Source organism: Gopherus evgoodei, chromosome 3 (assembly GCF_007399415.2).
Source record: "Gopherus evgoodei ecotype Sinaloan lineage chromosome 3, rGopEvg1_v1.p, whole genome shotgun sequence".
NCBI lineage: Eukaryota > Metazoa > Chordata > Testudines > Testudinidae > Gopherus > Gopherus evgoodei.
Genome location: NC_044324.1, coordinates 94,048,807 through 94,075,100, shown reverse-complemented (window position 1 = coordinate 94,075,100; position 26,294 = coordinate 94,048,807). Strand labels below are relative to the sequence as shown.

Sequence of the window (26,294 nt, the reverse complement as noted above, 5' to 3'; positions counted from 1 at the left end):
GGGAGCCAGTTAACAGTAGACAATCAAAACAAATTGTATTTGGTAGCAATAGTGATTTATGGGAAACACTTATCACTCCCACCCTTATACACTCATTTGCTAAAGCACCAGATACAATGGTTTTGCCTACATGTATTCCTGACATCTGCTATTCTCTGAGCTATAATTTGCATGATGTAGACAATGAGAGAACACTGTTGTACCCCAGTTCTTTCCCCTCCCATTGGTTGCATAAGCTCAAGAGGCAGGAAGGAGTGTGCAACAGTGTACATTCCATTTATAGTTATCTAGCACAGACATACACAATTACTTTAATAAATCAATTTTACTGACTTACGAGAGCAGTTCCTTACTCTGTAAACATCAGATATGAAGCTGCATACTGAAAAGCACATTCTAAAGCTCCAGTCTGCTGGCAGCAGCTAGTAACTGTAGTTGTGGCCATGCTTGCCTGGATGAGAAGAACAGTCAGTATTCAGTTTCTCAAATTATTAATTCACTGACTTTTTACCAGTCCAGAGATAGGAAAATGCTTGGTATATCCAATTGTTCAAGAGAGCTCTCAATACATCAGGCAGAGCCCATCTTTCTGAAACCTGACTGAAGCTGCTATTTTATGGTCTGAAACTGGTCTCTATAAGGTAGAGTGAGCATTCATTCCTCAAAATTGTTTACTGAGTCACAATAATTACAAAGTCACTATACTTCAAAGGAACCTGACAGAAATCCACACTGATTAGGTCATTAGAACACCTTCGTTTGGTCTACACTACAGCTTTCAGTGTTGCTATCTGCAATAGAACTACACTGGAGGTGGATTATGGCTTTGAAGTCTGCTACTTTAGATTTAACTTTTCAGTTTCATACCTGGACCAAACTGACACCTTTTCCATCTTTGCTACAAACAAACATTTTGCTAAACAAACAAATTTCAACAAATGACAGAACATTTGACTGAAAACAGAGCTTTTCTGTCATGAGCTAACTGTGGTACATAACTTCTTTTCTTGTGTTACTTACAGTTGTAGTTTCAATTAATGTTAAATTTAAATAATCTGTTCACTTTCTTATCTCAAATTCCTATATATTTAATTGCAGCTGTATTTAGTTTTTCTGATTTTAGACATACTGTTATTTTTCCAATCAAAGAGAATACATCTTCAGTCACATTTTTATTTTTGCAAAGCACACAATATCTCAAAAATGAAATCATTCAGAAAGATACAGGTTGATAAATAATTGCATTGTTTTACCACTACAAAATAGCTGAACTTGGACTTCCTTTCTAAATTGATTTGTACCATCACTCCAGCAATGCTAAGCAGTTGAATATAGTCTGTTTTCACATATATCGGTTTCTAATGTACTCTCTGTACATGAGGATGTCTTCTTTTATCAGTGGCTGCATGGTGCCTCTGCCAGCCTGGATGTGAGCGTGGAAGATATCAATTGATTTCTTATCTACTTTAGGAGGCTGGACTTCATAAATGTTGTCTTGGGAAAAAGAGGAGATGTGTATTCTGTAAAAGTCAAAACCAAACAAACAGTCTTTTAGCATTAGGTCTAAAATCAGCAACATTACACATCAATCAATTGCAGTGTAGCACCTCAATTAATTTTGTTTACAATATATATTAAGTGAAAAACTCTGAAAGAGAATGCACTGTAAATCATTTTCATATTGTATCTAAGACTCCAGTAGCATTAACAACCAACCTTAGTTATGAGAAGAGCTATTACTCACAGATAATAAACTATGTTTATTTTTAGCAGCAATATTTAAATATTAAATACTCTAATATTAGAACAAAATACCACAGTTGATCAGTAAAGAGAAGCAAGTTAAACTATATACTGTCAAAAGGTGGGATTTTCGGTTTGGATTTAGTAACAGATTAATCAGTGGTTAACACATTGCCATCAAAAAAGGTACAGTACAACCACAACCTACACATGAACTGTTTTGTGTGAATGCAACTTGATTTACTAGAAGCCACAATTTAAGATCAAGTTTAAGGAAAAACTGTCTGATGGAACTACAGGGCATGTCAACCCTTCAAGCTGAATTCATACCTAGGCTAGCTGTAATCAAGCTAGCAGGCATGCTGAAAATAGAATGTAGCCACAGTGGCACAAGTGGCAGGACAGGCTAGCCACCCTGAGTATGTGCCTGCGGCCTCTAATAGGCATGTATTCAGGACAGCTAGCCCCTCCTGCAGCTCTCACTGCCATGGCTATACTCTATTTTTAGCTCGCTAGCTCGAGTAGCACTAGTGCAGGTATGTCTCCTCCTTATGAGTTGTCTACAACATTTGAAAAAAATCCTCCTGTAACTGCTAATCAGGAATAAAGAAAATATTTCCCAGTGATCAGAAATCTGGCACATAAGTTCCAAGGGGATTGTGCCAATTCTCTAAACCATCAGCTTCTTATGTTCTGGCTCACACCTTCTGGATGTCTTAAAAACTGACTGCTGAAATATCTGCTTTATAAAGAACTTTAAAAATAAACTCAGGACCATTATTCATTGGAACACTGTGATTTTAAGTTTGGACAAGAACATCTCCATCTCCACACATACTAAATCAGCTTCTGTCAGTTTAGCAGTTGCAGATAAATATATTAATAATAATATAAACTTATTGCTTACATTGTGGTAATATCGAGAGACTGAAAAATAGTTCTCAGTGCCACTGTGTTGTACAAACAGTGTGTCAGACCCAGACCAGTGGGGTACAGGTGTCTGGTAGAGGGCAAATATACTGGTCACTGGATGAGTAGTTTTCTGTTCCCTGAATGACCAGAGCAGGGGCTGCACTATAACCAGGAACCTGCTAGAACCAATTAAGACAGGCAGGATAATTAAGACACCTGGAGCCAATTAAGAAACTGCTAGAATCAATTAGGACAGGCTAGCTAATCAGGGCACCTGAGTTTAAAAAGGACCTCACTTCAGTTTGTGGTGTGCATGCAAGGAGCTGGGAGCAAGAAGAGCTGAGAGTGAGAAGACATTGCTGGAAGATTGAGGAGGACAAGCATTATCAGGCACCAGGAGAAAGGTCCTGTGGTGAGGATAAAGAAGGTGTTGGGAGAAGGCTATGTGGAAGTAGCCCAGGGAGTTGTAGCTGTTGCACAGCTGTACCAGGAGGCACTCTAGACAGCTGTAGTCCACAGAGCCCTGGACTGGAACCCGGAGTAGAGGGCAGGCCCAGGGCTGCCGGGGGGGGGAGGGAATTTCCCCATTTGCCCTAGGCCCCGCCTCTACGAGAATATAATTCTATAGTTTTGCAATTTTTTTTTTAACGGAAGGTGCCCCCAAAATTGCTTTGCCCCAGGTCCCCTGAATCCTCTGGGCAGCCCTGGGCAGGCCCGGGTTCCCCCCCCAAACCTCCCAACTCCTGATCAGACACAGGAGGAATTGACCAGGACTGTCGCTTCTACCAGAGGGGAAGGTCTCTGGGCTGTTTCCCGAATCCACATGGTGAATGTGTGAGGCGAGCAAATCCGCCGATAAGCACAAGACCCACCAAGGCAGAGGAGGAACTTTGTCACAATAGATAGCTGTTATCCTTGTCCTGCATAGGCTTATAGTTTATGAAATTATAGCAACATCTTGTTGTCGAAGCTAACTGTTTAGTATACATTTTCTTTTAGCAGGAAAGCAAATCTGATTCCACCCAGTTTAACACTGCAACAAAATTTCAATTTTATTTCTAGGTGAAAGGCTGTGCTGCCATATCGGTGTAATTCATAAAAAGTGTAAAAAAGCCAAAAATTCTGACAACTAAAAAACTGGACAGTAACAGATCACAGTGGTTACTGAACATAGTGATATTCTAAACAAAGAGTTCTCAACCATGCTAGTACTGTTTTTCTATTGCTTCACACTGACTTAGCAGAAATTCTAGGTTTCAGACTGACACACAGAGTGTAACAATCCTGGAATCTTATTATAAAGAGTACCTCTATTGCAGTAGCACATAGGAGGCCCAGTCATCAATCAGGCTCCACTCTACTGGGTGCTGTACCACTGAAAAAAAGGTAGTTAAACATAGGGAATAATCTTTAAAAGAGATATGGAAGGAACTATGGCTTAGATTTTGTTGCATTCAGCTTCCACAGGACGCAGTAGTGAGGCATGAGCTTCAAAGGCATCAAGTTGTGGTTCCCTGATTCACAGCTCAGTTCTATGTTTTCTCTACGTTATTTAGAGTAGCATATAAACTGCTTTAAATTATGGCAGTTGGCAATAGCCCCAAATGGACTGTGACATTGAGACCAGTGTGCACTGCTAAGCACAGCAATCTGTGAGCCAGTATAGGGTCAGACCCTTGACCTTGCCCTCTCCTGCTGCCTCTGGGGTTGCCTGGGCCTCCACGAGTGCAGGGATCCAACTACTGTCTCTAGTTAGTGAATCAATACAAAACATACATACACACACATACCTCTGCCCCTGGAAATTTCCACTACATGCATCTGACGAAGTGGCTATTCACCCATGAAAGCTCATGCTCCAAAACGTCTGTTAGTCTATAAGGTGCCACAGGATTCTTTGCTGCTTTTACAGTTCCAGACTAACACGGCTACCCCTCTGATACTTAAGTGTAATCATAATCCTAATTTCAGGTTTCAGAGTAGCAGCCATGTTAATCTGTATCCACAAAAAGAACAGGAGTACTTGTGGCACCTTGGAGACTAACAAATTTATTTGACCATAAGCTTTTGTGGGCTACTGCCCACTTCATCGGATGCATAGACTGGAACATACAGCAAGAATTTTATACACACAGAGAACATGAAAAGGTGGAAGTAGCCATACCAACTGTAAGAGGCCAAATCAATTGAGATGAGCTAATCATCAGCAGGAGGAAAAAACAAAACAAAAAACTTTAAGTGATAATCGAGATGACCCATAGAAGCTGTGAGGATACTTAACATGGAGAAATAGATTCAATTAGTGTAATAGCCCAACTATTCTCAGTCTCTGTTCAAACCTAAGTTAATTGTATCCAATTTTCATGTTAATTCAAGTTCAGCACTCTCTCTTTGGAGTCTGTTTTTGAAGTTTTTTTGTTGTAAAATTGCCACCTTCAAGTCTGTCTGAGTGGTTAGAGAGGCTGAAGTGTTCTCCCACTGTTTTTGAATGTTATGATTCCAGATTTGTGTCCATTTATTATTTTGTGTCGAGACAGTCCGGTTTGGCCAATTGAGATTTAGGGGCTCATACACCAAGCAAAGAAAATGAACCAGAGGATGCAAGAGGAGGCTAATGAGCTAGGAGAGCTCATTAGGAAAGCCATGCAATTCTAGGTAAGGGCAGACTCTGCAGTTACGGCAGCACCAGTTACAGCTGCCAAGCTAATACAACACTGAGAGGAGTGAATGTGACAGCTTTGCTCTCCTTGTCTGAGAACCACCAAATGGAATTGGCCACTGTGGAAGAAGCCAAGTGACAGGCCCTGGAAGAGAGGAATAAGTCAGCAGCTGACAAACATGGCTTGGCATTCCAAGTGAAATGCTAGAGGATGAAAGGGGTGGACTTCTGACTCCAGATGTCTGATAGGCAGAGTACTCAGAGAGAGAGAGAGAGAGAGAGAGAGAGAGAGAAATTACTTTTGAGATCAGCCAGTTGAGTTAAAATGAAGCCAGAACTGGAGAACCTGCCTATGATGCAGCAAGGCCCTCAGAAGGGAGGTATATCACAAGGTGACTGGGCCCCGGTCATTGAAATAGGTCCAGCTACTTTGTGCCACAGCAGGTGATCCCACTTGAACCAATTCAGGAGGCGGGGCTGCACCTGCGCTATAAAAGGTCAGAAGGAGTTCAGCAAGAGCAATGTTAGAAGGGGAACTACAGAGTGAAGCTGCAGGGAGAAGTGGTCATCTGCAGTGGTTCCTGAAGAAGGAAGTTGGCTGCTCATGTGGCAGGAAGGGCCATCTTACAGGGAGCAGGGGCTATGCCCAGCTTAAGGCTGAGGGGAAGATCTTATGTGTTTGCTTTTTGGAATTGTGTTAATAAAGAACCAAACTCCAAGAAGGGCTGTAAGTGGATAAGCAAGACTGTTGAGTTTAAGGAGCCCCGAAGAAGAGGAAAACAGGGCAACTGGACAGGGTACTGCAGAGATACTCCTGGCCATGAGAGTTCGGGTAGTGGCATGGTATTACATGCACATAAGGAAAAGTTTTAACAGGCTTCCTGATTCTTCTATAAGTGCACACTACTTTTAGTTCAGAAATCTAACCTGATGGCAAAATATACATCAATATTGTGCTACATCTCTACTGAGGCTGAGAGCACATATGCTGTACTGGTTAGTAGATATTACAAAGTTAACTGTTGCAGTCATAGTTTCCTTGTAAATGACCACAAATTTGATTTCATCCCAAACCAAGTCTGGGAGAGGATGAACTGTACTAACCCAGCAATTAGTAAAAGTCATGATACATTTCAGCATAAGATGCCTTAAAGCAGTGGTCCCCAACGCGGTGACTGCGGGCGCCATAGTGCCCACTGGGGCATTTATGTGCGCCTACCTATACCCATCAGGGGAGCGAAGCAGCGGCCCCGCCCCTGCCGGCGACAGAGAATTCCAGGGCTGCAGGCGCCAGTGTTCTCTATCCCTGGCAGGCATGGGGCTGCGGCTTCTCTGGGGCTGCAGGCTGAGGGCACCAGTGTTCTCTGTCCCCAGCAGGTACCGGGCCGCGGTTTAAGTCGGAGAGAAGCCGCGACCCTGCGCCTGCCGGGGACAGAACTTGGGGGCTGCAGGCTTCATTCTATGTTAAAGAAAGAATAATAAATATATAAGAATAAAAAATATAATACATATATTTATTCATATAAGAATAAATATAAAACAATGTTTTACTTTTTTAAAATAAAGGATGAAAAAACTGTTTGATATTTATTTTGTAAAAACTCCTTAATTTTTTTTTACAGGTAGATAAAAAAGAGCAAATTCACATGGTAAGGTGAAAGAGTAATTGCCAAATAATTTAATTTAATACCTTTTACATATAAAATTACCTTTTTTATCTTATGGATTCATATTATGTAATATTAAATGATTTTTTTGTATTTAATGTACAAATACAAAATAAGGCTTTAAAAATTGTTGGTGCCTGCCACACACTTCTGAAAACATAAATATGCTACTGGCCACAAAAAGGTTGGGGACCACTGCTTTAGAGGATATTGAGTTCTGCATTTATAGGCCATATAGGTTGCCCATGTGTAACAGAATTTTAGGTAGACTGCACTACTTTGATATGGAGTCATTTATGAAGCCAGACCTTTAATTTCACTATTAGTATGAAATAATTTTGCAATAGATGGATCATAACAAACAATGGAACCACATAAAAGCTAGACTTGAGGAGTCCTAGTGCTTCAGATTATATGGTTCTGAGAGGCTACATTCCCACACAACAATAAATCTTTGTTCAAGTGGGTGAACTAGACTGTGAGAGGCTGCTCCCATCAAAGTTTCTGCTTATGAGCGAGGAAAAGTCAAACCATCATACGTCAACTCTGAAGTCTGCAGAAATAAAGGAGGAGAGAAAAATAAAACCATGAAATTCTTATTTATTTATTTATTTTTACCATTCAATGGCTTGAGATGGGGAGAGAAAAATAGGGGCATGAGAGCACATCCTGATCCAGATGGATGTTTCTGTGGGAAACTGAGCCATCACCCACAGATCCTAGTCTCCTCTATAGCTAACCCTGGTAATAAGGTCATTCCTCCTACATTGATATTCAGCAACAATCCAATTTTCCTCTTTAAATAACACCAGATTTTAATAGTGGTATGGGATAGTCACAATTAGGTAAGTTTTATATAAAATTTGCAAGGAAAGCAGCTACTTGGATTTAATGATACACTTTCACATACATTGTAAATTTCAGCTGGTTTTACTATGACTCTCCCGTCATTGACTATTCCCTTCTCTCCAGTCATCTTTGTTTAGTATGTCCTCACTTTAGGGTACACTTTAGGCCAGCTCATCCCTTGGCGCACGCCGCTTCCTGCAGCCCCCATTGGCCTGGAATGGTGAACCGTGGCCAGTGGGAGCTGCGATCAGCTGAACCTGTGGACGCTGCAAGTAAACAAACTTGTTCCGGCTTGCCACTGGATTTCCCTGATAGGCTGCTGTCATAAACCATTCCCACTCGCTTGGCCTGCTTCACCTGGTTGGCCAAGTCTTCCCCCAGTAGCATGGGGATGGGATAGTTGTCAAACTGCAAAAGTCCACATTCCTGACCAGCCTTTGTACTGGACAGGCAGTTCAGCTGTAGGCAAGTCTACAGCTTGTGACATGAAGGGGTAAATTGTCACTTGGGCCTTTGGGTTGATGAATTTGGGGTCAACGAAGGATTGGTGGATAGCTGACACTTGTGCCCCCGTGTCTCTCCACGCAGTAACCTTCTTTCCGCTCACTCTCAAATTTTCCCTTCGCTCCAAGGGTATTTGAGAGGCATCAGGGCCTGGGAATCTTTGGTGTGATGGTGGTGTAATGAACTGCACTCAGTTGGCGGTCTTTGGGCAGTTAGCCTTGATATGTCCCAGTTCATTACACTTAAAGCATCTTCCATCTCATGAGTCACTGGGTCGAGGTGAGTTACTGGAGACTGGTGAGGTGGAAGAATAGTGTGTCTGTGGCTTTACTTGGGCTGTAGGTGGGGTTTCTGGCTGCCCTCGGTTGTAGGGTTTATGGTCGGTGTGCCCTCTGGGGTATTTGTTCCCCTTGACAGTAGCTTTCTTGCTTTCTGCCACTTCTATCCATCTGGCTCCAATCTCCTCCGCCTCGGTGAGATTTTTGGGTTTTCCATCTTGTATGTACCGTGTTATGTCCTCAGGAACACCATCCAAGAACTGCTCCATTTATATGAGGAGGTGCAGTTCTTCCAAGGATTTAACATTGTGTCCTGATATCCAGGCCTCATAATTTTTCTCAGCGTAGTAGGCGTGTTTGGGAAATGATACATCTGCTTTCCACTTTTGGGTTCTGAAACGCCGACGGGCATGATCCGGGGTTATCCCCATTCTGTATCTGGCCTTGGTTTGAAAAAGTTTATAGTCGTTCATTTGCTCCTTAGGCATTTCAGCTGCCACCTTTGCTAAAGGTCCACTGAGCTGTGGCCTCAATTCTACCATGTACTGGTCTTCAGAGATGCTGTACCCAAGACAGACTCTTTCAAAATTTTCCAAGAAGGCCTCAGTGTCATCACCTGCCTTGTAGGTGGGAAATTTCCTGTGCTGTGGAACAATCATTGGCGCAGGGTTGTTAGGATTGGCTATGTTTTGCTTAGCCTTTTCTATTTCCATGGCCTGTCGGTGGGCTTCCCTCTGGAGTTCCAGCTGTTTTTGGTGGTCTGCATCTTTGGCTGCTTGCTCTCTTTTGTAAGCTGCCTCTCTGTCTTCTTGTTCTCTTCTGTGGGCCGCTTCTCTTTCTCTCAGCTCCATCTCTTCTTGTTTTATTTCTAGTTCCTGTATTTTTTTTTCTCCATATCTCGCCTGTGGTCGGCGTCTTTGATTTGTTTTTCGGCCTCCATTTTTGTCTTGTTAGGCATGGTTCCTGTTTTCTCGTGTTGGGGTGTCCTCCGGTGTTGATTGTCTGAACTGCAGGTTCTCTGTTGCCTCCTGGGGTCTGCCTAGCAACAGTGCCTTTTTCCCTTTCTTCCTCTAGCTAATCTTTTCAATGTAAAGTAAACCAGAAAAAACACTTTATTTGCATGTGTATTGTGCTGGTAATTGCCCCCTAATGGGAGTGCTATTGTCTGACAAAAGACCTGTAATAGTTCCTTAATGGTTCCTTGCTTAATATGCAAGCCAGAAACTGCAAGAGAGAGCAGAGAAAAAAAAATTCTCTCTGGTTCCCTTTAAAACCAAACTGTCTCTGCTTAAAAGCCCCTAGCAGGGGAAAGAAAAATATAATATTCCTACTGGCTTCTATCTTTCCCACAAACGCTGCCACCATGTCATAACCTATTCCCAGATTTGGACCTTAGCGTCCAAAATATGGGGGTTAGCATGAAAACCTCCAAGCTCAGTTACCAGCTTGGACCTGGTAAAGCTGCCACCACCCAAAAATTTAGAGTGTTTTGGGGCACTCTGGTCCCCCCAAAAACCTTCCCTGGGGACCCCAAGACCCAAATTCCTTGAGTCTCACAACAAAGGGGAATAAACCATTTCCCTTCCCTTCTCCCTTCCAGGTGTTCCCTCCCTGGGTTCCTGGAGAGATACACAGAAGCAAGCTCCGTGAATCTAAACAGAGGGATGCCACCCTCCCTGTTTCCAGTCCTGGAAACACAAGTACTTCCCTCTTCACCCAGAGGGAATGCAAAGTCAGGCTAGTAAATCTAACACACACAGATTTCCCCCTGACTTCTTCCTCCCACCAATTCCCTGGTGAGCTACAGACTCAATTCCCTGGAGTTCCCCACCAAAGAAAAACTCCAACATGTCTTAAAAAGAAAGCTTTATGTAAAAAGAAAGAAAAATACATAAAAATGGTCTCTCTGTATTAAGGTGACAAATACAGGGTCAATTGCTTAAAAGAATTATGAATAAACAGCCTTATTCAAAAAGAATACAATTCAAAGCACTGCAGCAACTACACACATGTAAATACAAAAGAAAAAAACCAGTATAAACCACTGTCTTATCTCTTTGTATTCACAACTTGGAAACAGAAGATTAGAAAGCCAGGAGACAGAAAAAATCACTTCTCATAGCTGAGAGGGACAGACACCAGACAAAGAACAAAGAACCCACACACAAACTTCCCTCCACCCAGATTTGAAAAAGTCTTGTTTCCTGATTGGTCCTCTGGTCAGGTGTTTCCGGTTACTCTTTTCCAGGTGAAAGAGACATTAACCCTTAGCTATCTGTTTATGACAGCTGCATGCCAAAGGTTGCCTGTCCCTGTTATAGGATATTGCTATTTGTTTGTTTAGTCTTTTGTTGGTATCTTAGCAACAGTGCACTGTATTCAAATGCACAGAAGGGTCTATCTTTCTTTATTGCCTAAGACAACTACTGCATGTGTGCTGTTTTAATATAAAACTATAATTGCCTATGCTTTATTGTTTAATTACCAAAGACCCATCTCTTCTAATCACCATTTTGTTAGGAACTCTAAATTGCAAAGCTGTTCCGATAATTCCAGTGAACTTGGCATTGTTGCTGTTGGGATTTATCTTTCATATATTGTGATTGCAATTCAAATTTCAGAGAAAATGAAGAAATAAATGGAGAGCACAATGTTAAATTCTTCTTCCCACTATCAGTTTTTAAATGGGAGAAATGATCTTTACAGGAGTTATAAAGTCTATCAAAAATACCAGGGACATGTAAATTCAGATAAACTGTCTCTTATAGGAAGAGCTCAAACCAGTACATCTTAAATTGCCTAACCTTAAGAGTGTCTAGGTAACCAGAAATCCAGCCCTACATTTTATATTGTAATTCAGTTGTATTTACTGCAATTACTTCAGCTAAGGTAGAAATCAAACCATAACATCTACTGCAAGAGCTGTATGGATATAGTAGGAGTTGCAACTTTGAAAGAAGATAAAAGGAACTAAAAGGAAAGCAGTATAAATCAATATGATTTGCTGGAAACCATGGCTAGTTATTCTTGAAAACACAACTAGCATATCACTGTAGTTAGTGTTTACTTGGGGTTTGTGTTGACTACTGGATAATACATTTTGAATTAAGGTATGAACTGCCAGATTCTAAATCTGGAATGTTAAGAGTCTTAAGAAGTTATGTATCAGAGGGTAGCCGTGTTAGTCTGGATCTGTAAAAGCAGCAAAGAATCCTGTGGCACCTTATAGACTAACAGACGTTTTGGAGCATGAGCTTTCGTGGGTGAATACCCACTTCCTCAGATGCATGTAATGGAAATATCCAGAGGCAGGTATATATATGTGTGCTAGCAAGCAAGCAAGCTAGAGATAACGAGGTCAGTTCAATCAGGGAGGATGAGGCCCTGTTCTAGCAGTTGAGGTGTGAAAACCAAGAGAGGAGAAACTGGTTCTGTAATTGGCAAGCCATTCACAGTCTTTGTTCAGTCCTGAGCTGATGGTGTCAAATTTGCAGATGAACTGAAGCTCAGCAGTTTCTCTTTGAAGTCTGGTCCTGAAGTTTTTTTGCTGCAGGATGGCCACCTTAAGGTCTGCTATAGTGTGGCCAGGGAGGTTGAAGTGCTCTCCTACAGGTTTTTGTATATTGCCATTCCTAATGTCTGATTTGTGTCCATTTATCCTTTTCCGTAGAGACTGTCCAGTTTGGCCGATGTACATAGCAGAGGGGCATTGCTGGCATATGATGGCGTATATTACATTGGTGGATGTGCAGGTGAATGAACCAGTGATGGTATGGCTGATCTGGTTAGGTCCCGTGATGGTGTCGCTGGTGTAGATATGTGGGCAGAGTTGGCATCGAGGTTTGTTGCATGGATTGGTTCCTGAGCTAGAGTTATTATGGTGTGGTGTGCAGTTACTGGTGAGAATATGTTTCAGGTTGGCAGGTTGTCTGTGGGCAAGGATTGGCCTGCCACCCAAGGCCTGTGAAAGTGTGGGATCATTGTCCAGGATGGGTTGTAGATCCTTGATGATGCGTTGGAGGGGTTTTAGCTGGGGGCTGTATGTGATGGCCAGTGGAGTCCTGTTGGTTTCTCTCTTGGGTTTGTCTTGCAGTAGGAGCCTTCTGGGTACACGTCTGGCTCTGTACCCAAAGAGAAACTGCTGAGCTTCAGTTCATCTGCAAATTTGACACCATCAGCTCAGGACTGAACAAAGACTGTGAACGCTTGCCAATTACAGAACCAGTTTCTCCTCTCTTGGTTTTCACACCTCAACTGCTAGAACAGGGCCTCATCCTCCCTGATTGATCTGACCTCGTTATCTCTAGCTTGCTTGCTTGCTAGCACACATATATATACCTGCCTCTGGATATTTCCATTACATGCATCTGAGGAAGTGGGTATTCACCCACGAAAGCTCATGCTCCAAAACGTCTGTTAGTCTATAAGGTGCCACAGGATTCTTTGCTGCTTTTAAGAAGTTATGTTTCCTTGTTAATCAATATAAATTACATTTTAACAGTTTTCAAAAAAAAGGCTGTATTCATGAACTTATGTTCTACTTCTATTCAGTGCAAATTTCTTATTTCATATATGAGAGTCACCAACCTAATTTAAGTATTGAAAAGCTTTGTTCCAATAAACCGAAGAAAACAGAAGCTGGAATCACAGGTGTCATAAACAGATGGTTAAGGGTTAATGTCTCTTTTACCTGTAAAGGGTTAAGAAGCTCAGTAAACCTGGCTGACACCTGACCAGAGGACCAATAGGGGGACTAGATACTTTCAAATCTTGGTGGAGGGAAGTCTTTGTTTGTGCTTTTTGTTTGGTTCGTTGTTCGCTCTCGGGACTGAGAGGGAGGAGACGTACATCCAGGCTTTCCCAATCTTTCTGAATCAGTCTTTCATGTTTCAAACTAGTAAGTAATAGCCAGGCAAGGCGGATTAGCCTTATGTTTGTTTTCTTAAATGTGTCTTTTTGCTGGAAGGATTTTTACCTCTGTCTGCTGTAACTTTGAATCTCAGGCTGGGGCGGGGAGGTCCCTGTAGTCTATATGAATCTGAGTACCTTGTAAAGCATTTTCCATCCTGATTTTACAGAGATAATAATTTTTACCTTTTCTTTCTTTAATTAAAAGCTCTCTTTTTAAGAACCTGATTGATTTTTCCTTGTTTTAAAATCCAAGGGATTGAGTTTGAACTCACCAGGGATTGGTGGGGGGGAAGAAGAGGGGGATGGTTAATTCCTCCTTGTTTTAAGATCCAAGGAGTTTGGATCGCTGTGAAGCCTCTCAAGGCAACCCAGGGAGGGGAAAGTCTAGGTGGAAGAGGAGGGGGATGGTTGATTTCTCCTTGTTTTTAAGACCCAAGGGGTTTGGGTCTTGGGTTCCCCAGGGAAGGTTTTGGGGGAACAGAAAGTGTGCCAGACACAGACTTCTGGCTGATGACAGCGTACCAAATCTAAGCTAGGAATTAAGCTTAGAAGGGTCCATGCAGGTCCCCCACATTTGTACTGTAAAGTTCAAAGTGGGGGAAAAAACCTTGACAACAAGACATTATTTCACAGCAGTACAGTGTTCTAGAATGTGTGCCTAAAACTGCACACAACTCATATTTATTATGTAATGCAGAATGTTGCGATTTTAGTGATAATGAATGAAGTCTTATGAAATAAATCTTATAATAAATAAAATATTTTGGTGCAAGTCTGATATGTTAAACTCAATAGCACTTCAGGGACATTTTCAGATACAGTAGAAAGTGAGTTTTGAAGCAGTGATTAAAAAATAGTTAACAATTATGTCCTGTGAATGACAGAAATTTAAGATCCCAGGCTCAGCAGGAATCTTTCGACACTTGCAAGAGGCATGGGGAAACAGGCAAAATAATGTCTGTTTTTTGTTTTTTTTTAAATATTTTACATTTCACACCAACTTCCAGAAGTGATCTGATACAAAAGGATCCATCTCTGCTACACTGTTTTAGCTTACTTTACAGCAAACAGCATGAGCAATATATTAATGTATACAATTCTGTGGAAAAAATTAATACTTTTTTTTGAAAATAGCTTTTTTTTCATATTTACCAACGTGCTGTCTTTCTAGATCCTTTCAGAAGTCTGTTCGGAAATGGGTATCTAATGTTAGGCATTTAAATTCACCTTTGGGTGCCTAAATAAATAGCTTAATTTTCACACCATCCACAACTCCTATTGACTTATATGTTCAGATTTTCAAACTAGATTACCTAAAGATAGCTGAACAAATATGACCATAAAGGGAAAGGGGAAATACTACAGCTACACTAAATTAATTCACCCAATGTTACTATCTTAAACCAGAAGGAGTCACATACTCTAATATGTTTGCTTACTTATACATACCTACTCCAAGTAAAATAATAAACTAAAAAAGCAATTCTGAACAAATTTGATGCTTTGCTTATTAACTGATTTGTTTCTAAAGAGCTGACATGTCTCAAACTCTAATGAGTCAACAGCCATTTCTCTTAGACATGATGGGGTTTAGACAGCAAAATGATTGTTTGCTCAGTGCTCAAAATGAAATCTCATTTTTTCACCTAGCAACAGCAATATGCAAAAATACTTAAACTACATCTTCGCACACGCCAATGTTGATAAACCCATGTTATGATCCAAATGTTTGCACTGTATTTGTTTTAGCCAATCATTTAATTTAAACTTTTTGCTCGTTTTACTAACACTCTATGTGAAGAACTACTCTACTGAATAAGCTTAGTATTTTGCAAAAACTCTTAACTGAGAACATGTTATTCACCACTGCACGCTTGATATGTCTACCTGTGTCCCATCACAGCAACTGAAATTGGCAGGATTGTAATCTTTGAAGACTGAGGAAGAGTACCCTTGACATGGGAAGGTTACTGAGCAGTAATCCTGTTTGTTTCAATTGTCTTGTCTCCATACCACTCAGCAACAGTCTTTGCACAGTGTCATGGCTTCATCAAGGAGGACACTCTCTGGGAAACCTACAATTAAATATGGTCAACATCCAAACCATCAGACCAGATGTTCAAGGACTGATAAGCTTGACTAGGCCTTGGGATAGAAGTAAAAGCTGAAGGGCAGTTTTTAAGGAGTTAAGTGGTGATGCATTATTGTTCAGAGAACCAGAGGAAAGGGAGTCACGAGGAAGCCACCATGATTGCTTTCATGCTGCCTGATTTTCCTCTCAACTCTGGGAATCAGCAAAAAAGGGGGGAAAAAACCCAACAACAACAGTACCCTAGTGCTCTGCTCCAATCCCAAGCAAAGGCATCCAACCTACAAACTTTAGGATTAAAGATCCTAACAAAAGTTGGGAGACCAGTAACTAACTGCTGGAGACTTCTGCTGTTGGTTCACTTCTCAAAGGTCCTCCATAGAGTTCTTCTTGCCTAGATAGACCACTTCATGCAAAGTGAGGTTGAGCCCAGGTTCAAGGGAATGGGGAGGACAGGAGCTGCATATTACTTTCTGCCAGATGATATATGCTACTACAAACCAGTTATTGCATTACAGTAGCATGAGCTGGAAGAGCAGCAGTTCCTAGGACTGCAGGACTAGAATAACCAATTGAAATGCCAACATACTGATGCCATGGCTGCAAGAAAGAAGGGTCCATGTTTTAGCACCGAAATATGCTCAAGCAATGAGCATTTTACAAACCAAATAAAAAGCAGGGAGAAGCTTCTCACCACAGTAATCAGAGGAGAGGAATGTCATCATAAGAGACTTCTAATAGACTGAGGGAAGAAAAGAAGACTGAACAGAGAAAAAAATTTCCACCACTGAAGGAGAAATGGAACAGAGATGGAAGTGAACTCACACCACAAGTTCATGCAGAGCACAGACAGACCCAAAATTGAAAGATCAACCAGACTAGAATCAGAGGAGAAAAACTGGGAGAATTCCTGGCCAGTGAGGAGGGGAGAGTCTTGTTTCTCTTTTGAAAGGGATGCCCCACATTATTAAATATTTGTGATCAATAACTATTGAATGATCCTATCCACAGACTGGAAACAGAAGTCCCAGATCAGCAGATGGATGGAGATTATAAAAAGGTATGTAAATACTTTAGGTGCAGAGATAAGAAGGCAGGATGGCCTGAAGAACAGACCTAGGAATTTCCATCCAAAATTTTGATGGTCAGATGCTAAAGCTGAGAGATCAGAGGTTCAGAGTGAGATGGGCCAAGCTGTAATTGTTTTATTGTTTTGTGACTGTGATTAGACTTTAATACTAATAAAACATTAAAATCTAAATCGAGACTACCATAAAACATGATTTAGAAATAGCTAGGTGGTGAGTCTTGCCCACATGCTCAGGGATTATCTGACTGCCATATTTGGGGTTGGGAAGGAATTTTACTCCAGGGCGGATTGGCAGGGGCCCTGGAGGTTTTTCGCCTTCCCCTGCAGCGTGGGGCACGGGTCGCTTGCTGGTGGATTCTCTGCAGCTTGAGGTCTTCAAATCAATTTTGAGGATTTTAATAACTCGGTCCTGGGTTAGGGGTTGTTATAAAATTGGATGGGTGGGGTTCTGTGGCCTGCCTTGTGCAGGAGGTCAGGCTAGATGATCATATTGGTCCCTTCTGACCTATGAGTCTATGAGATTCATTGCAGTATTTAACAGTGATTTGTTCAAACCAAATTTTTCAATAAATATGTAATTTAATACATTGCAAACAGAATACTGCATGTGGACAATAAATTTTGATATAATGTTTAAATCTCAAATATGGTCACATTGCCAAAACAAATTTAAAAGCCTGATAAATAAAATTGAAAGCATTTTCATAGTAACCATTGTAATAAGTGATTCAACAGTTCCTTGGCTAAAATAGGGATAATCTAAATGAGAAAAATCGAGAATCTGAATGAGAAAATAATTTAGAAGGCCTATTTGAAATCATGAAAGAAAACTGTAGGCACAAACTCAGTAATCTCATCACAAGCATTTTGTGCTTTGTTCCTGTGAAACATTCTGCTACATTCTGCTGTGAATACGTGGTATACAAATGGATAAAACCATTGCACTGCAGTATAGACAAACTGAGAACTATTATTTGTATTACAATTACACCTTGAGGTCCTAAACAGGTTGAGGTCCTATTGAGCCAGTGTTTCATAGCATCATAATACTTTTCAGAGTTTTGTGTGGTGTCTTTTTGTTTAAAAAAAAAAAAAAAAGGAACACTCCTGGGCTCTGCATATTGTTGATTCAATTAATCTAGCATATTGTATTCTATACGTACAATATTCTATAGAAATATAGGTACAAGTCAAACTCTTTGCATAAGTGTCTGGTGTAAGATTTGATGTTATTTCTTATTCAGAACCTAATGAAGACAGTCACAAATATCCAGGACTCAATTTTCAAATGGAGCCCCTCCGTATTTAAACGACACAACAACCGACACCTTGATATCTAAAACTAACATGGACACACTGAACCGCTGAGATGACCATTCAGTGCTGGAGTAGGATGTTGTGACAAGGAGCCTACAGTTGAAAACTGAACCCTGAAATTATTTTTCTATAACACTACATTTTTAGTATCTGTCTTTTTAAATTAAGTAATTAATATTTATTAGGATTCAGATCCTCTACTCATGAAGGAATATGAGACTGTTTTCTACACACACTTAAATGCCATGACTCAAAATTTAATATTTATTGTTCACTCTCACATCAGAATGCAGAAGGTTCCACAGCACAAATATTTGATCAAAGATAGATATTCTTCTACAGATTAATTCAATCTATATATCTAGGCAAAAACCTGGAGCATTTAGAATTCATCTGACATCACAGGAACACTGATTCACACTGTGATTCACATATAAACAAACTGAGTTGCCTTTAATGTTACTGAACACTGTTTTAAAGAGAAAATCTTGTTCTCTCTTTGATGAGAACATGCTAGTTTAGTTTTAAATTTTATAAATGTAATCACAAACATTAACTACTAGCGGGTCACATGCTTCATTGCTCATGCAAGCTGAGTGCTGTGATATCCAACCTTTTAAGTGCAAATGGGTGGAAGGACCATCTAGGAAGGTTTCTGAGGGGCAGAATTTAAGGGCTTGTCTAGATAGAGAGTTAGTGTGCAGCATGCTGGGGTGTAAATCCGCAGCCGACTAGCATGCCGCACACTAACCAGCTGCATGGACTCTGCAGCTGCATAATAAAAATTTCCTAGTGTGCCTTGACCTGCTCTGGGAGTAGAAAACTTTTGGTGCACAGTAGCAGGGTCCACATTGCCACTTAGTGCACAGCATGCTAAAGTGCTGTAGATACAGATCCCAGCTTCTTGTGCACTAACTCTCCATCTAGACAAGCCCTTATCTTAGCTGCTCCCAGAAACTGAGAAAATAGTTGTGGAAGCTGGGCTTAGAAGAGTTGCGATAGTACACACTCCCCATTGGAACAGAATAGGTAAAGTCTCTCCCAGCTAGCAAACTCCATAAAAACAACAGACATTTGCCAAGAGCCCATTGAAAGGGGTCTCTCCTAGTCATCTGTAAAGAAATCAGGCGTGGACAAGAAAGCTCCAGGTAGGTTAGCATAGGAGTAAAATTGCTGTGAAAATGGAAAAACATGCACACTTCCTATCTTTTGTAGGCACAGCTCATTGCACACACTAAGGGCTTCATACTTCCCTCTATTCTCCCTCTACAGGCTTCCCGTGTGCCACCCTCCCATCCTCCTCTATTTCAGGGACTCCCTGCAACTCCCAACCCCAGGCCAGGGGCTCTGCGTGCCTCCTCCCCATTAGTATTTCTTTTCATTCTACCTGGGAGATAGTTTAAAAATGTTAATGCCCTGGATGACCTGAGATGGGGGGCAGTATTGTTATACTGGAAGGTGTTGATGGCTGCCATGAACCAGTTCTTTGATCAACAGACAATTAGAGAAGTGGTTGCAGGTGCTCAGTCTGTTCACCTGATGCAAGTCGCTCTCCCACTCCCTCTTCTGGATTTTCAATTTTTATCAATATCAATATGGTTCTGCCTAATGGCACCTAGAACAATCCCTGAATGTTAGAATGGATTGGATGCAGTGTTCAAATATGCAGTGTTCTCTGTGTCACATACAGAGAATTATCATCAAGCTGAATGTAGAACCTTGCTTCAGTCAGCCAGCCAGCAAATTTGCAGCTTCTGATAAAAGACTGTATTTTGCTTTTCACAACTTTTAAACAAATATCCCGTGTGCTCACTAAGAGTGAACTTTGCAAACACTTGCCTTTACATTTCATAGTAATACACTATACACCAAGGGTTGGCAACCTTTCAGAAGTGGTGTGCCGAGTCTTCCTTTATTCACTCTAATTTAAAGGTTTCGCGTGCCAGTAATACATTTTAACGTTTTTAGAAGGTCTCTTTCTATATGTCTAAACACATATAACACAACTATTGTTGTATGTAAAGTAAATAAGGTTTTTTAAATGTTTCAGAAGCTTCATTTAAAATTAAATTAAAATGCAGAGCCCCCTGGACCAGTGGCCAGGACCTGGGCAGTATGAATGCCACTGAAAATCAGCTCGTGTGCTGCCTTCGGCACGTGTGCCATACGTTGCCTTCCCTGCACGTTAATGACTGACGTGACACTTTTAGACAAGAGTCTTCACCATAAACCCTGTATATAGCAGACTAGTTATTTAGATATGATTTTACTTTGGATACAAATCAGAAATTACAACTAAATGCATTATATAATTTTTTCCTCTATCTGATTTGGACAGTTATAGAACATTAAAATTGGGTTAATGGCTTGAGACAAATCTACAAAAGCAAAGAAATTCACAGTTGAGCGCTGGAAAGACCCCGATACAAGTTAAACATCCTGGGAAGCCCCAGTTACGGCTGCCCACTGGTCACAATCTCCACAGCACCACAAGCCACGGCCCTGTCCCTGACATGCTCCTCCTGTCCCCAGCTCCGATGCAACTTGAGAGAGTATCCCCAGAGGGCAGCCTTACATGAGTGTTCCGCAGTGCATGTACCAGGGGACTAATCCAACCACATACAGGCCTTAAAGACCCCCTTTATGCTGCTCTGGCCCTTTAATCCAGTGTCTATGACATGAAACAGATGTGGGGCCTTCACCCCTAATATTTTAAAGTGATTTATAAAGAATAAAAATGCATTTGTTTTCTTTGATTCTTTGTGCTATATAAAAACAAGCTCAAATGATTCTTTAAAATTTTTGCTTGTTTTTGGATAAAAAAATATAGGCCTCTACTTCCCTGTTTTTGCTCAAGAACTCTAAGGAGTGGGGAATGTTGACATAACATGAGGGGCTGGACAGCATAGTTTTTATACCACTTCAACTATATCAGTTTAGAACCAACACAGTTAAAGTGGTCTTGTGGGTGGCTTGGTTTCTAAATAGATTACTGCTTAAGTGATGCAAAAACATATGTAGGAAAGCCCCACGTAAGCCTACAGTAAGATAGTTATAGCTCAGTAGGTTGAAACCTGAACTGCAGCTTCCGCAGCTCTCAGTTTGACTTATCCCCTCACCAGTCAATTAATAACATTTTGTGTTTGCTGGGATGGAAGCAAGTGTCCCTTATTTTTAACTCAAACTCCTGTCAAACAGTTGGTGTTTAGGGAGATCCAATCCTACCCCCACCACAAAATCCAGTGAATTCTCACTAGCAGCAGGAAGCTGGTCAGACAGTAGGCAAGGTGATTTAGCCCTCTGGCTAATCCCAAAAACCCACCTCTTCCCAGGCTTCAAAGCCCAACAAGTTTCTCCTGCTCCTGGGCTTGTCATAGTAGAATTCCCAATTCTGAACCTTAGCGTCCAAAATATGGGTACTAGCATGAATTCCCCTAAGCTTAATTACCAGCTTAGATCCTGTAGTGCTGCCACCAATCAGGACTTAGAATAGAGTGCCTGATAAACTCTGGTCTCTCCCAAACCTTCCCTGGGGACCCCAAGACCCAAATTCCCTGAGTCTCACAAAAAAGGGAAATAAACCATTTCCCTTCCCTCTCCTTTCTTCCTCCCAGCTCCTTTCCGCCCTGGGTACACTAGGAGATCACCGTGATTCAAACTCCTTGAATCATCACACAGAGAGGAATGATACCTTCCCCCTCTTTTCCCTTCACCCAGAGGCAATCCAGATTTAAACTCCGTGAATCTAAAACAAAGAGGAAATTCACTTTTCCCTTCTCCCCCCTGCTCTCTTTTCCTTCTCCCCACCAATTCCCTGGTATACACAGACTCAGTTCCTTTGAGCCTTAACTAGGAGAAAAAAATCAGACAGGTCCTAAAGCAAAGCTTTTAATAGAAAGAAAGAAAAAAGGTAAAAAAGTTTCTCTCTGCAATTTAGATGGTAAAAAGTACAGGATCTGTCAGCTTATAGAAACTAGAAAGAAGCCTCCCCCCCAGCAAAATACAATTTAAAATACTTCCAGCAAACTACACATTTGCAAATAAAGGAAAACAAATAAAAAGACTATATCACCTTTCTACCTTTATACTCACAAAATTGGAATAGAAGATTAGAGAGCCTGTAGGTACGAGTGGTCACTCAGAGCCCAGAGAGAACAAAGCAAAACCCAAAAAACACAAACAAAGGCTTCCCTCCACCGAGATTTGAAAGTGTCCTGTCTCCTGATTGGTCCCCTGGTCATGTGTTTGGTTCCCTGTTCGTTAACCCTTTACATAAAACTATCTGTTTATGACAGGGCTTCACTATAGACCTTCTCAGTCTTCACACTGAGCAGGCAGCCCATCTAGGAGTCACCCTGCTCCAGGGTGTCCTGCAGGAGCCTTCCTGCTCCCTGAAACATTTCTTATTGCCTAGCAAGGTCAGTTCCTAGTCAACTGACTCCTTGTTAGATTACTTCACTCACTGCCCTCACCTAGGGAAGCTAGCTAAAACTAGTAAGTACAGGGTGATATGAGCCCTCAACCCTCTTAAAGGTCCAGCTCACCCTGTGCCAACTGGAATAAAATTCTCTGAAAGGCTCAGTAGCCATCTTCACTTAGGTGAGGCACAAGATGCACCAGGATGGGACAGAGTTACCCAGACAGGACTTGTGTCAGGAAAACGTGAAGGGCCATTAACTACACTTGAAAGAATGAGGGTCTTGCTTATCTGGATTCTAAGTTTATAACCATATGTTTTAGGTGTTGAGCAGTGATAACATTTCAAAAATTTCTGAAGAATTTAGAAGCTGTGCACTGATGAGAAAGTAGTCAAGATAGAGGTCTACATGAATCTTTTGGCAAAAGAACTACCAACATCACTAGGACCTTGCTAAAGATCATGGAACAGAGGCCAGGTCAAAAGAAAGTGTCAAGAATTTTAGTCCAGGCTAGACAATCAAAAATTAAGACAGTAAACTGTGGGAAAGAAAGGAAAAGTGGAGTCAAAAAAAGGAGCCTGAATTTTATGGTACAGCACTTGGCAGTGGCTGGAATAAAAGGAGAGGTCAAAGGTTTGAGCCTAATGCTGCAGTCTGATGTGCTGGAGACAGCCTGCTTTGCAAAATGAGTAAATATGGTCACTTATATTTCCTGAGTTCAGTAACCCAATCACAAGACCAGCCCTTCCCTCTGGCCTGTATCTGAGCTTCAGTAACACTTAAATATTTTAACAACCTCTTACAAAAAAGGAGATGCTTATTTCATCCAGTTTAGGCGAGTGGCGACAGGAAAATTCAGTGATTGAGTTACTATTCTCTCTTTTGCACTTGAGAGCCTGCAATATCAGTGAAGAATAAATCAGAAAAATACTTGTCTTTTTAGAATTCCTTGTTTAGGGTCTCTCTGCCCTTCCTTTCATCCTCCTTTGTCCCGAGAAACACAGAAATATAGAGAGGAAACAAAAATGATTAGAAAAATAAGCAGATTCTCACTATATATATCTCCTGAGACTGACAGACTATTTACAGATAGTCTCTGTACAGTACAGAGTGGCATTCTATTTTAAAATACGGAGTGAAAAAGAGGAAGTACGCAAATGAAGTGAGAAAAATTACTTATCCATAAAATTATCTTTAAAATATAGTGACACCAAAACACGTGGGTAAACAGAATACTGAATAGGAAATACTGATAGCTTTGCCACACAACACTAAGTTTGAGAACCTGAGAGATATCTATGTATTATAGTTACCAGAGCCACCTGTCTAGTGGTTACATTCACTCATCTTCCATTTACTAAGCACACAGCAGAATCAAGAGACCATTCACCTGCTTCTCCTACCATAAATCCAACATTAAAAGTAAATGCAGATGATCATTTCAAGGATATACAATTATCTTCTTCTGCCTCTTAACAACAGAAGAAAGCTTAGCAACTGGCAGGACTCTAATTCACTCAAAGATGACAAGTTCAATAATAATCTTATCTTCAGTGTAACTATGCTGCAGTGATAATATGCAATGTTTACTCAGCCAACATAAAAATGATTTTGTTTTCTGATCTCCAAGAAATGGAGCACTGTACTAATAAACGTATAGATATTAAAAATGCAAAGTACTGAAGAAACCCAATATTGTATGAAAAATTAAGTAAAATCATTTAAGGCAACTAGGTTGTAATTTTAATGAAGTATTGGTTATAAAACTCATTGATTTGTTCTTACCGCTATACTTTAAAGTGGTACTGTCACATTAGAAATAATGTTTAAATGTCTTATCTGGATTATTATTAGAAAAAAGTCTACAGGATTTACATGCAGCCTGGACATCAGGATCTTGAGAGAGGTCCAAATTGAAGATAACACGTAGATTACAGGTTTCAGTGACAGGCACGATGGTGGCCTTGTCCATAGTTACTTAGAAAGGAGCTAGCAGAGAAGACTTGATGAGAAGTAAGTAGATTAAGTTTTGTTTAATCATGTTGATCTTGAGCTGACATTTAGACATCCCCAAGATGATGTCAGAGAGACAGAGATCTTAGCTTGAACAGGAGACGACAGATCTGGAGCAGAGAGTTAGATCTGTGAGCCATCAGCATAGCGATGGCAGTTGAATTTGTGTTTCCAGATGAGATTACACAGATAAAATGTAGATGGAGAAAAGAAAGGCATTAAGGACAGGGCTCTGTGGAATCCCCACAGAACTTTGGAGGGGATACGCTATCATGATGAAGCACTTAGACCGGCAGAATTAGGAGGCTGGAGTCACTTCAAGCCAAGGGTAGACAAAATTTCAAGAAAAGTGTGGTCAACTGTGTTGAAGGCAGCTGACAGGTCATGGAGGATGAGGATGGAGGTCTGGTTCTGAGTTCTGCCTAAGAAGAGGTTATTAGAGACTCTGGCAAGAGACTTAGCCAGCTTCTTAACAAAAAAAAACACCAAACAGATCCTCATATGCAGTTACACTATTGTCTGGCTATCTGAAAGGAGGACAGGAGACACTGGATATGGTTTAACCAGGCTGCAACTTTATTATTAGATATCTGGGACTACCTAGCAGATAAAAGTATATAGTGCAGGTAGCTCCATGATAATTTCAATTATCTATCCAGGGGCTTCTCCCAGTCCCCATCCCTTTTTCCATCTTGGTCCCCCATCCCTTGTCCCTCCCCCTCAAAGAAGGGTTAAGGGGGACTATAAGGAAGGGGATTGGCCCCCTGCCATACCAGTCACAGAAGCCCCAGCTCCCCTCCTCCCTTCCCGGGTTCTATTCCTTTAACAAACATCTGCATTTAACTCCTTACCAAGCTATTTATCTGGTCACTCTGTCCCTTCCCTATGGAACACCTGCACTGGATATCTGCCCCACACTTACATAATAAGTTGAGACATCATAGCCTAACTCCCTATACTCACGATAACAAAACCTCCCCTGAACCCACGCTCCTTAATTACATATTGCATTTGTCTTTGCAGAAGACTCCATTTGTAGAAGAAGGTTGATCATTTCTCTCACCTTATACTGCTCTAAATACCATATTTGCCTTTCAAAATAATTCATATTACCCTTATTCTCCAACTTACCAAACACTATCAAGTACAAGTTTGTGAATATTTCCATTTGGATGCAAGAAAAAAGAACGTCTTCACAATTGCTTTGATCATGGCACTATATTAGAACTTCATCTCTCTGAGAATATTTTTATGGTCTAACGACACATCAGCTTTATTTTACTTCATGTTAGTTAAGTTCACTGCAATTACAGACTTTTGAGAGCCATCTCTCTCACAATCTGTTGCTTATAAACCTAATAAAATCTGACACTTGGATGCTCTTGCTATTTCAATTGTATGCTCTAGGAGGTTAGTATCCCCCTGCACAAAAATCCCTCCTGTCTCAAATCTGCAACTCAACAGTAGAACACAAAAAGGAAACTACCTTCTTCAGGAAGTGAAGAGAAATAACTTCTCAAGAATGGATACAGTCAACATTTCCCTCAAAAAAAATAAATGCAATTAAAATTGGATAAAATGAGATTTATTGTAAAAAAAGTGCAGCCAAGAAAACAGAAAATAAAAGACGATTTGCTTAAAGTGATATTACGTAAGGGCGTATATATTTATTACAAAAATGCCCCCCTCACTTCAGGTTAGGGGAGATCTGATAGGCTCAACTCTAAGGTCTTGGGAGAAGTGGGGATGGAAAGGCTGCTCTGAGGGCTTTCCTGGTCCTGCTGTCCAGAACATATGTGGAGATTGTACCTATAGGGGGTGAAGAAGAGTAGAAGAATTCTCTG

General features: G+C 40.9%; 1 protein-coding gene across 1 annotated transcript in view; it reads right to left on the bottom strand.

Annotated features, from left to right (window-relative positions):
- Positions 1-653: 653 nt before the first annotated feature.
- FIG4 (FIG4 phosphoinositide 5-phosphatase) overlaps positions 654-26,294 on the bottom strand; it is a 167,286-nt gene continuing 141,645 nt past the window's right edge. The window contains exon 23 of the mRNA XM_030556095.1: positions 654-1,520. Within this exon, the coding sequence (XP_030411955.1) occupies positions 1,343-1,520 (178 nt within the window). The 3' untranslated portion in view covers positions 654-1,342. The remainder of the gene's footprint in view (positions 1,521-26,294) is intronic.